Source organism: Protopterus annectens, chromosome 2.part0, assembly GCF_019279795.1.
Source record: "Protopterus annectens isolate FY-2018-M chromosome 2.part0, PAN1.0, whole genome shotgun sequence".
In the NCBI taxonomy this organism is placed as follows: Eukaryota; Metazoa; Chordata; order Ceratodontiformes; family Protopteridae; genus Protopterus; species Protopterus annectens.
Genome location: NC_056728.1, coordinates 1003347992 through 1003360578, shown reverse-complemented (window position 1 = coordinate 1003360578; position 12587 = coordinate 1003347992). Strand labels below are relative to the sequence as shown.

General features: G+C 37.3%; 1 protein-coding gene across 1 annotated transcript in view; it reads left to right on the top strand.

Moving 5' to 3' along the window:
- The window catches only part of FREM1 (FRAS1 related extracellular matrix 1), a 1066140-nt gene that overhangs the window by 278791 nt on the left and 774762 nt on the right, over window positions 1–12587 (top strand). The window contains exon 7 of the mRNA XM_044060374.1: window positions 7663–7986. Coding sequence (XP_043916309.1) covers window positions 7663–7986 — 324 coding nt within the window. The remainder of the gene's footprint in view (window positions 1–7662; window positions 7987–12587) is intronic.

Here is a 12587-nt window from a genome sequence, read left to right as displayed (position 1 = left end):
TTAACTGGATAATGTCTTATGTTCTGAAGGAACACTGCTTTGATTTAATACCAGTCTACTGAAGTTGTTTGAGACTTTTTCTGAAGTGAACATTGGTGCTGTGCACTTTAGTTAACAGCTGTGTTGACTATATGTGGAAGTTGTCTGCTATGCTCGTTTTCTGCATGAAGTAGTGTTGTCTTATTGAAAAGTCTTTTATGTAATGAAAAACTGTAGTGCTGTCATTTCTAACTTATTCTGTATAGCGTTCACAGTCTTTATTTATGGAAAGCCACTGGTATGCTGCTGAAAAGTCTGTTATGAAACATTTTCTGTCACTATAAACTGTTAATGAAACCTTGAAGTTAAACTGGCTGCTGCACTAAAACTGTACTTGATAGGGTTACTTACTGCAGCTGTTTCTGTTGAAGTTTTGCTGATAAGCTGCTTAGAATACTCGCTCTGTAGAACACATGTACGAAACACGGAGTGTTGCACAGGAATGAAAACACTGCTATTCCATAGTCTGTAAAACACATGTAGTTGAATGAAACACTGCTGTTCTGTAGAATTTTTGTAGAACACACATAATCTGACTGCTGATGCAAGGTTCTATGGGATTTTGGGAGTTACTTTGACTGTTTACCCCATTCAAAGTGGCTCACCATTGTAAGAATTGATAAGGCTGTACTGTACTGGAATTAACTGAAATGAGACTGAAACTAAAGCCTTTGTCTGTTAATTATCCAATCTCGTACAGAACAGGTGCCAGACTCTCCTTTATGGACCAAGTCTTGTGTACCTTTCAGAAATAATTCTCCAAACACTGTAGTTCATTCAATAAGACTTTATTAGGTGTTCAAAATACTGTCTTCATTAACAGTGCTGGTAATAACAGTGCTGCTAAATCCAAAGTTACTGCACATACCTTTTGATAGACCTTGATGATGTAAATGGAAACAGTCTTAATCTGACCTGACTTCAGTACTCAGGCTCTAGTGTCTGTAATCTTTTCTGTAATGTCAGGTTGAACTAACTAACCTTAACTGACTTACCTAACTGTATCTGAAGTATATTTTAAAAATACCAAAACCCTGTAATACTTTACAGCCCTCTTAGCCTTGGTTCCCTTGGTTTCCAGGCCTGGTTTTAATCTAACATTCCATTAAGGAACATTCTGTAGCTGGAAAGACTGTGTTGTTCTCTTCAGAAAAGAACATTCTATATTTCTGTCTTTTCTGCACACTTTATGCTTGTCTTTCCTTTCTAATAAACTATCCCTCATGCTTGACCAACAATGTTATTCTTTCTTTCTGCTTATGCATAAATGAAACACAATTTCTAGGCCTGTTTTACTATTTAGCCTGTCTAATGTCTAATAACTACTTTAAAATGGAAGTCCCTAATCTAACACACCCTATCCTCCTGTCTCAACTCTCTAGTTTAGGTCTATCTTCCCAATCTCTCACCTGGTTTAAATGCTATCTCTCTAACAGAGAGCATACTGTCAAATGGCAAAATTCCATTTATCCCTATATTCACAACCCTGCAGGCATACCCCCCTGGTCCACTCTTTGTTCAATATCTTCATCAATAATCTTCACTGAGTCATCCACCAAAGTCCCACAGTCTAGTACGCAGATGACTCCACTATAGTCTGCTCTGCCCAAAACTCAAACATTTTAAAGCAACAGAAGCAAACTGCATTCACTACTGTGGAAACTTGGCTACATAAAAAACACCTTTCTTTAAATCACAAAAATACCAAACTTATAATATATTCCATTCATAAAACCAACTTTGAAATATGAAATACTCTCGCTTAACTCCACAAAAATTGAGTTAGTCACCTGTACTAAACTGTTAGGGATAATAATTGATGAGAACCTTAAATTCAATCTTCACATTCAAAATAATATCAGCAAGACCCACAAAAACTTGGGCTTCTTTATAGACACAATAAATTCCTCTCCCTCCCCTCCAAAAAACTATAGCACAATCTTTCCTTCTTCCCACTCTAAGTTACGGCACACTTTTATTAGCAAGCCAGCAATCCTCCCAGAAGACTAAATTAGAAGTATGTTATAACAAGATAGCTAACTTTTCTACTAATAGTCACCACTCAACAAATCACTGCACTGCACAAAAACAACTTCAGTGGCTGGAATTTCCCCATCACCTTCTCTTACTTCAACTTACAGCCACACATAAATTAATACATAAGCCTTAGAACTGCCCTGCACTTAGTTCTTTATTCTCCCTCTATAATCCTATTAGTCCTCTTCATTCTGAACATTAGTATCTTCTTCAGTTCCATAAACCCAAGCTACCTGCAGGTCAGCTATTATACTCTTGGAGCATAGCCAAACTCTGGAACAATCTACCCCCTTCTATCTGCTTACAAGAAAGCCCTTCCATTTTTAAAACCGTGCTACACAATCATTCTTTCCAAGTGGGTATGTAATTGTTGCTCTTCTCTCTCAGGCATTACCTAAATCAATCATTATACCCCTAAACTTGTCTGCCCTCACCTTTCTCTAATATACCTTTTATTTTATCAGTAGAACTTTTACTTTCATTAGCCCTACTTATACCTCCACTTAGCTCTACTACCCTTCTCCTTTCATCACATTCCCCCTTCTCTCTTTTTCTTCATTTCTCCTCTGTACACCCTTCCCTCTCAATCCTTCCCCTCTTCCATCTCTCTCCCTTCTCTCCTTATTCTATTCTCCATTCCCTTCTTCCATTATTTTTATTTAGTAACTACCTCTACCTTCAAGCCAACCTCTAGTTCACCCATACTCTCTCCCTGGCTATCTTATTTTTGGGCTTCATTGACCTATAACCCTCCTGCTGCATTCTACTGTCTCATCCTAACATATTTCTTCTACTTTATATCTTCATATTATTGTATCTGTGACCATGATGATGGTCAGCCTTCATGTCAGAAAATTTGTAGCATGTCTAGTTCACTCTAGGTTAATTTTAATGAGTATCTTTTGAAATTTGTAACTTTTTATGTAATATCTGCAAATAAGTTTTGTGCATTTGTTTTTTTTTCTCTTTTAACTTTTTGTCTTCTTCTTCTTCTTCTTCTTTCGGCTTTTCCCAGTTAGGGGTCACCACAGCAGATCAACTGTCCACTCATGATTGGCTGTGGAGTTTTACAGTGTCGAGTTGCCACCCCGGCGCCCAACCTTCCATGGAAGGCACACACATGCACGCACTCACTCCTAGGGCCAATTTAGAGTATCCAATCCACCTACAGCATGTCTTTGGGATGTGGGAGGAAACCGGAGCACCTGGAGGAAACTCATGTGACCACAGGGAGGACATGCAGACTCCACACAGAAGGCACCCCAGCCGAGGATCGAACCAGTGAACCACTTGCTGTGAGGCAGCAATGCTAACCGTAATTTCTCCAATAATTTTTGTGTTTTGTAATTTCTGTAAATGATTTTTGAGTATCTTTTTATAACTTTCTGGAGCTTTTCTCCCCAGGCCTCCATTGAAAAAGGACTTCCTTGGCCCAGTGGACTTTCCCGGTAAACAAATGCCAATAAATAAATAAGTCTTTTAGTGTGCAGTGGAGAAAATTTTTTCAGGTTATCCTTGTGCCATAATAGTAGATAAATATATTGGTCAGAGGCAGTAGTGAGGCAGAGCATGACAGAAATCTTAAGAGAGTACTAGACAGAGCATGTGAAGTGAACTTTAAGCTTAATACTAGACAGAGCATGTGAAGTAAGCGCAATCCTCTGAAGTGCACATTCAGATTACCAAAAGTTACATATGTAGATCATTTATTTACAAGTATTTGACTTGAGACCAGACCCGTCCAAGCAAGTAGCCATTCTTGAAATGCCAGCACCAGATAATGTGCAAGATCTACATGGTTTTCTTGGTATGGTCAACTATTTAGGCAAGTTTATACCAGCCTACAGTGAAATGACAGTGCCTTTGAGAGAGCTCACATGTAAAAATGTTACATGGTATTGGCTAGAACAGCACCAGGAAGCATTTGAAGTTATTAAGCAGAAAATTGCTACCCCACCAACATTAAGGTACTTTGATGTCAATGAATCAGTAACTCTTTCCTGTAATGCTTCAAAATTTGGTTTAGGTGCAGTTATTACTCAAGACATCAGGCCAGTAGCCTACACATCTAGAACAATTACCCAGATTGAGATGCAATATGCTCAAACTGAGAAGGAACTTTTGGCAATAGTGTTTGCATGTTCCAAGTTTCATGATTATATCTATGGTCGAGATATCCAGATTGAAACTGATCATCAACCTTTGGTTACTATTTTAAAGAAGCCTATGCATTCAGCTCCAGCGAGATTACAAAGAATGATGCTTAAATTGCAAAAGTACAACTTCAAAATCATCTATAAGAAAGGCACACTTCTTTATCTGGCTGGTACCTTATCCAGATCACCCAGAACTACAATGGAACAGCTTGACACATAATTTTGACTTTGATGTCATGGAAGTACATAATTTTTGTACCACAAGACTTGATGAGCTATGAGATCATACAGTGACTAATCCAGTTTTGCAAAAGCTCAATCACTACATCAGTGCTGGATTGCTGTTAAAGCAATCTAGTGTACCACCCGATGTGCAACCTTACTTTTCTTACAGAGATGAGTTGTTGATTGAAGATGGCATTATTTTCAAAGGTCCTAAAATTGTTGTTCCTGCTTCCTTACAACAAGAGTATATCTAGATTTTGCATCATGGTCACCTAGGTTCCGAATCCACTAAGAGAAGGGTGAGAGGACTTGTGTTTTGGACTTCTCTAGCAAAAGACATTGATAGAGTGCTTTCTTCCTGTTCAGTATGTAATAGTACTAAACCACATTTGCAAAAAGAGCCACTTCAGCTGTCAAATCCCTGAACTACCTTGGTCAATAGTAGCTATTGACATAAAATGAGTGAAACAATCATCATTACTTAGTAATAGTAGACTCTTATTCAAATTGGTTTGAGATCGATCTACTACCTAATCTAACTTCTACTACAGTCATCACTAAGTTGAAACAATTTCTCAGTCCATGGCAGTCCACAGAAATTAATCTCTGACAATGGTACCCAATTTACCAGTCAGTTGTTTCAGAAATTTGCAACAGAGTAGGACTTTGTACATGTTACTAGTAGTCCAGAGTATTCACAATCAAATGGACTTGCTGAAAGTGCAGTACACTGTCCAAAGCAATTACTTGAGAAGTCAAAGTGTGATAATATAAATGCTTTTTTTGAATTTACTCAATCTCAGAAACTTACCCTGTGATGATATTCTTGGCTCACCTGCTCAGAGACTTCTATCCAGGCAAACCAGAACAACATTGCCTATCAGTTCTATCAGTTCTAGTGTATTGAGGCCTAAAGCTAAAAACAACAAAGCTATCAGAGCCCAGTTATTTAGGAAGCGTTCTTTTCAAAAGTCCATCTATGACAAATCGAGCAGATTTCTTCATCCATTGAAAGAAGGACAGATAGTGAGGATACAAACAGTGAAAGGTTTTGACCAGATTGGTCAAGTAATGAGTATATGTGCAGAGCCGAGATCCTATTTTGTTAAATCTAAGGGTGTGGAGTACAGGAGAAAATTGCAGACATCTTCTTCCTGTTGCAGAACTGACATTGCAATATTGTTCCCATGATAAAGACTAAATCTCAGAGCAATCCAGATGATATTCCTGTTCCAGAACATGTCTTGACTCCTGATACTGTTCTGGCAGATGATCCCAGGGTTCCTAAGATTGAACAGTCAGCAGAGACAATCCCAGTTGCTAAACCAGATGCTAAATTTTATGTCACATGATATGGTTGCATCTCAAAGCCTAGTATGAAATACACAGCAACTTGGATATAGTTGTATATATGTACCTAGCTTTGTATAATTGCATGCTGAAAATTATTCCTGTGTGAATTGCATCTTTATTAGTACCGGTGACAATGTCTGACTCATTTCTCAAAGAGGATGTAGAATAACAGGTGTGCTATAACTTTAAGAAGCATTTCTAAAGTCTGTATGCATATAAATTCCAAGCACATGTTATCTTCAGTGCCATTTTGAAGGTGCAACCAGAATGTTAACATCTATGCGCATGCTAGCTAGTTTATTTATAAGTTAAAGTTACTCAGCTTCATTTATGATGTGTTTGTATATAATAAAGCTGCTTGAAAAAGAACCCACAATGTTCACCTGTTTCTTCCTGACCTGGCGGGTAACATATACTACATAATGAATATATAATTGTTGAAGGGGCATTAAAGTAGAAAGTACTGTGTCAACTTGTTTTAACTAATCTTTCTTGTATGGCTACATGCAATAAGACATCTGACTCTTGTTCATGTCCTGCAACAGGTCAGTAAGTATGATTTTGTAGAAAAGAAGTATAACTAAGGTGGTCTAGGTTCTCTTACACATCATCTTCCTTGTTCAGAATTACCACTGCCTCCCCACCCCCTTACATGTAGTGGTACATCAGCAGGATGATATGAAATAATTTATGGGTAAAACTGCAGACCATTAAGGACTATGAGTGAAGAATGTGTAAGTAACTGCCAGCCCTCTTTGCAATGTTTACAGTAACAATCAATGTACAGAATGCAATAGGCGTTTCACACTGAATCAAACTCCTTTATAAAGAAATGGTCTGTAAAGTAAGCTCTACAAGCCAGTTACCACACTGACTATTTTCACACTAATGGTCCTTTGAAACTATACTTGTAACAAAAGGAAACTTGGTGGCAAATTTATTTGAATGCATGTTTCCCCCTGGACCGAATGACAGTATTTCATCTCTAGCACTTTAAAATTAAAACAGTTTGAAAGATAACAAGTACAGTTTTTAAATTCATGTTTGTCAGCAAGTATTAATGTCTGTGTGTTGTTTATACACCTATAAGCATATAGATTATTTAATGCATATGTTTTTAAAAAAAATGTTTTATTTTCTTACATGTTTAAAGATTTTGGTAAACAAAGGGTTACTATCAGGGTTGCAGGTTGCAATTTGCATTTTTAATCATTGTTTTAGAGTCATTGGCTGTTGGACCATGATTTATTTCAAATCTGGTATAAGAAGGTCAGATAACTTTTTTCATTATCTGAAGAAGTTTGGTTTTTGTACCTGATGAAAGCACTTATTTTATTAAAGTTTGTGACCTGGGATTCTACACACTGCTGTGCTTTTTTTGTTTTACTAGTTTTGGTTGCTGATTTTTGTGGTTCATACTTACTAGCACTGCATGTAGCAAATTGGTTTCCAAAGCCGGTTTAAAAACCTGTGCTGGTAACAGGCAAGTCTTAGCAGTTAAACAAGAGAAATAATCCCCACCTGAGTCTCTGTACAGTATATGACAGTTAGACGTTCACTTGTCTATAATGGTTTGTTAACATAATTCTGTCTCAGATACTGAAACATCGCATGATAACATTCAAGCAGAATTTCAAAATGTCTCATATGACTTCAGTAACATGATTGAATAGACCCTTTTTGAACATGCATGTTTCTAAGAAAAGTGATGTTATGAATATGCATTGAGTAGACAAGAACCATATCCTTGTAGCTTAATTGTATTATGATTGACTGACTTGTTTTTCTGTTATTTGAACTGTTGTGCCAGATAGAGGTGTAATGCTGTTCTCATTTTGTTTTGCTGTTTTAGACTGAGCATTCTTGGATCTCAGTTCAAATAAAGGATGCCATTCCTAACCAGATCCCCAAGGCAGCCTTCATGTCCATGTTTATTCTGGAAGTGGATCAGTTTATCTTGACCCCACTAACAACGAGTGCATTGGATGCCGAAGACAGTGAAACACCCAAATCCTTGTTGATCTTTAACATCACCAAGCCACCTCAAGATGGTTATATCACTCATCTGGCTGATCATACCAAACCAATCACCTCTTTCTCGTGGAGGGATCTGAATGAGATGCTAATAGGTTATCAGCCACCAAATAGCAGTCATACTGAGCGACGCAATTATGAGGTAAAGTTTGTCATTATTAGCTCTTTGTTCTTCAGTCTGGTTAGGAGGGGGGAATTACTACATCAGATTCATTCTGTCCAGTGCTACAGTAAATGTATTTTAAAATCTAGTATTGATATTATTGCAAGAATTTGTAGGTGATGTCAGACCTCAGGGAACTCTCTGTATGCTTCATGTCATTAATACTGTTATTTATGGTGAGAACTTGTTCAAACTGCAAAAGGCAAATAGGTAACATTACTTATGGGTGACTGCAGCCTATATTTTATATATGTCAAAGCATCACTTACTGTTTTTTTGACAAATTTTGTCAATAAAATAGCTGACTGACAGTTGTGCAAGATCACTACAATACCAGGGTTGGAGAATATGCCTTTTCTTCAATATTATGTGATCTCAGAGTTGGAAAATATAATTAGCAGGGAGTGTAGGCGTGCAGCCCCACATGGCATGGCTTGCCCCCTTGTAAAGAAACATGGCTTTATAGTACGTGCTATGAGGTTATAAATCTGAGCATACTTAGTTGTATTTCAATTATTTTGTGTCGATGTTAATGACATCAAAGTTTGGCATTTATATATATATATATATATATATATATATATATATATATATATATATATATATATATATATATATATATTGTGTGTGTATATATACATTATTCATTTAACATTTGTTTACCGGGAACGTCCGACTTGGAATAAGCCAATTTTCATCAAAGGCCTGGGGAGAAACACTTCAGACTCCAGACACATGTCTTTATAACATATATATGGCTGCCCCAGGGGATATACAAACAGCTGTAAAATCAACCTTCATGTTTAGAATTTGAGACTCAGTATAATCCATTTGTAATATGAAAGGCCTAGAACTTTCAGGTGGTTCATGAAAGTCATATAGTACAGTAATGCAACACAGTCTGGACAGTGGGAAATTGGTTACAGACACAATGTGATTCATAGAATATCACTTCCACAAAACAGTTTTCGACAACCACAGTCGGACAAAAATTTCTTCTTGAAGATGCACTTCAGATAGTTAATACATGGCCTTCTGAAATGACAGAGGTAAGATTACTTTATAAATCTATATGATATGGGTGCCTGTGCTGAGATCACCACATATAAAAAAAAAGAAAGGTCAGGTTTTCAGCCATCACAGAATGACAGTTATTTTTGCAAACTGATCCTTTCTTCAGATTCAGCACACTTTGTTTTATGACCCCATCTTCAAACATATGGCTTCAATAAACTGTCTTAGCCTTTGTTCACCCCAGCATGTGCTGTTGCCAGCTTAAGCCTGAGGTGTTCACATGTAGAGTTTACCTAGGCATATCATAAAAGGAATGGATATAAGACCCCCAATTGCAGACACCAGCCTATGTTTGCTTTTGGTTAAAAAAATAATAATAAATAAATAAATAAATAGTCTGACCAGATGATTGTAAGCCTCAAGCAATTTAGGTTTATTGTGGCTAAAATCAGAATAAGAAAAAGCAGTTTTGTTACTTAAAATATACAAGTAAATAAATAAATAACCAAATTGGACAACTTGTTTCCAGGGAGTTTGTCGACTTCCATTACCGCCTGTCTGAAACACAGTAAACTGGTATTTGGTCTAATGGGTTACAGCACTGAACAGAAAAGTTTTTCTGTGGTTAAAAACTGCTTCCTAGTTTTATAGCATGGTTCAAAAATGACTGATGGTGATACTGTAATGCAGATGTAAAGACGATTTGCATTTTCTGTAAGTAATCAGGAATTTGTATAGTATTTACTTATGTTTCAGTTTTGCTTACTTGGTTAGATTCTTGTCTCTCCAATGCTGTTTTCCTTCTACAGGGGATAGCCAGGGATCCATCTTCATTGACAGTAAAACATGCATTGCTTTGTGTAAGCTACATCAGTACAGTAATATCCAACGCCGATACCGCAGAGTGGGCTACTATTGGAGATCTACCAGGCTGAAGGGGACACATTCACATATAATTTTATCAGGCTAGTGAAAGAAGTTTATGCTGACAGGGGAGTGCCAAACTTGTAGAAACAGGCTACAGTTATAGTAGTACTGAAGCCTGAAAATGACTCCTTGCTTGTTGGATTGTACCAATCTATTTCCATTCTGAACCACAAGTGCAAAGTGTTAACTTTAATTAATAGGATTGGCTCCCTCATCTTGGTCATCTAGACCAAACAGGGTCTGTGTTGAGTCACATCACATTTAGCAATCTAATAAATCTGATAAAGGTCTCCCTCCTTATACCGCGTGCCTCTGCAATGCAAAGATCCTTATTTTAGCCTGGATGCAGACAGTTAACTGAGCATTTCTATTTACTGGTCTGGAGACAGTTGACTTTCCAAAGAGGTTACTTAAGCTGATACAATCCCCTTAAAATAGCTTGAAGATTAGAATTAAGTTAACACTACTGTGTCTACGAATAGAGTTACAATGGAGTTCTAGACAGGATAGCTCCTCTTCCTACTCTAATATGCATTATGTTGTAAACTACTAGAAATTAGATTGAAGTTTATATTAGATCCAGACTATGTAGTTCCAGGAAGTTAGATTAGCTTATATCTTTATGAAGATGATTTGTTGATCTGCATAAAGGGTTAAACTAATCCAATTTCCTATGACCCTGACTAAGCTGAAGACCTGGAAATTGACTGGAGTGAATGTATAAGAGTTGAGGAGAAGGAAAGTCTGAACAATGAGGTCAAAGCTATTATCAGAGAGGCTGCAAACAGCTGGCCGAAAGGGTGAAGGTTAATATGTGACAGAAGGATACCAAAGAAGCTGAAATGTAAGGTGTATAAAACATTGATGTGACCAATACTTCTGTATGGTACAGAAACCTGGACTGTGAAGGTAGAGTAGTTGAGGAATCTAGAAGTGAGGGAGATGAAATGCCTGAGACAGGTGGTAGGATGCACACTATAAGACAGTCAAAGAAATGATGGCAGCAGAGGAAAAGCCAAACTAGTTCCAATTGTAGAAAGGATTAAAGAGAGCAGATTATAGTGGTTTGGGCACACATGCAGAAAAAGATTTAATGAAGAGGTTTGGGAGAAACCGGAAGAAGACGAGAGGAAAAAAGGATGTATTTTAGAGGTGTGAAAGAAGACCTGTGATACTCAGATATGCCTGGTGAGGAAGGTAGGAGAGTGTCACTGAATCCAGAAAGGTGGCAAAAGTTTATGCGACACCATGGCCCCATGTAGAAACATGAGAAAAAGGGGTTTGATGATGTTGTTGAGGTACATGACTTCATATTATACTTCAGTTACCAAGGGAATTTGTGGGAATTGCATCTTTTGGAGTTCAGCTACCTAATTTAATTGTCAGACTCATAAATTCTAGCTCTGGAATTATGAAAAAAAGTCCCAAAGTACAGAAGATCGAATGCTCAACATTGCTGTTTTCCTTTAAAGCTGTTTTTTTTCAGGGGAACTAGTTAATCCTGTAGCCACTGATGTGGGGGACAAGCCCCTGCACATCCTCAAGCTTATATCTACTAACTCCAAGACTGCCTTACCTCAGAGAAGAGGAAATACTCTAAGAAATGTCAATCTCAGACTTAGTATATGTAAGTCCACATTTTTGGTCATTCAGTCTTGCTATTCCTGGACCTGCATTAACCATTCTTGGAATATCAAATGGATACCTTCGGGATGCCCTGGGTTATAAGGTCAACACAAGTAGAATGGAATTTATGAGACTAAACTACTCCCCCTCACTGGAGCTGCACAATAGTTTTTAATTAATGGAATCCTTTAACCAAATAACTTACTTGAGGTAATAATGACCTTCCCCTTGGAGAGCTCGATATATCCAACATTCAAGGTTGTTAAATCTCAGTTTACAAAGCATTTACAATCATGGATGTGCCTGAATTTAGAGTTTCAACAAAAAATGAAGGCCATGAAATGTTTTTTCCCTACCGCTTATACTATATGTATCACACAGTCTCATGTTAAGTCCAAGTAGGGAGGCCTTTCCTACTGTTTAGAGGATACGTACCTCATTTTTTTTTTTTACTGGAGCAGAAGATTAGATTTTCTTGGAAGCTTCTTCTGATCCCTTAAGAAGTGAAAGTCTCATTCTTACCAGATATAAAAATTTATGGCAAGTTGGAGATAATTTAAAAAAATTGACATATTCAGTGATCAGACAACTACCATTTGGACAAATATTTTGCTGGGTGAAATAGGTGGGACTTAAGATTTATGTATAAGGTAAATGAGTAGAAATACATAGTTGACCAAAACAGGCTTACTAAAGCTAAATGCCAAGAAATGCATAATAGTATCATTTGGGAAGTCATCCATCCCTGGTAACTATCATATCGACAGCACACCCATTAGAGCTAACCCCAATAGTCAGGGACTTAGGGACACACATAGACAGTAATCTAGCCTTTGACCATCATGTGTCTACAGTGGTGAGGAAATCATTCTATACTGCACAATGTATAAACAAAGGTATGGCATCTAAGTCCAGGGAAGTCACTGTTCCACTGTATTCATCATTCATCAGACCTATCATTGAGTACAATGTCCCCTTTGGTATATTCCTAAACAGGCATATCCAACAACTGG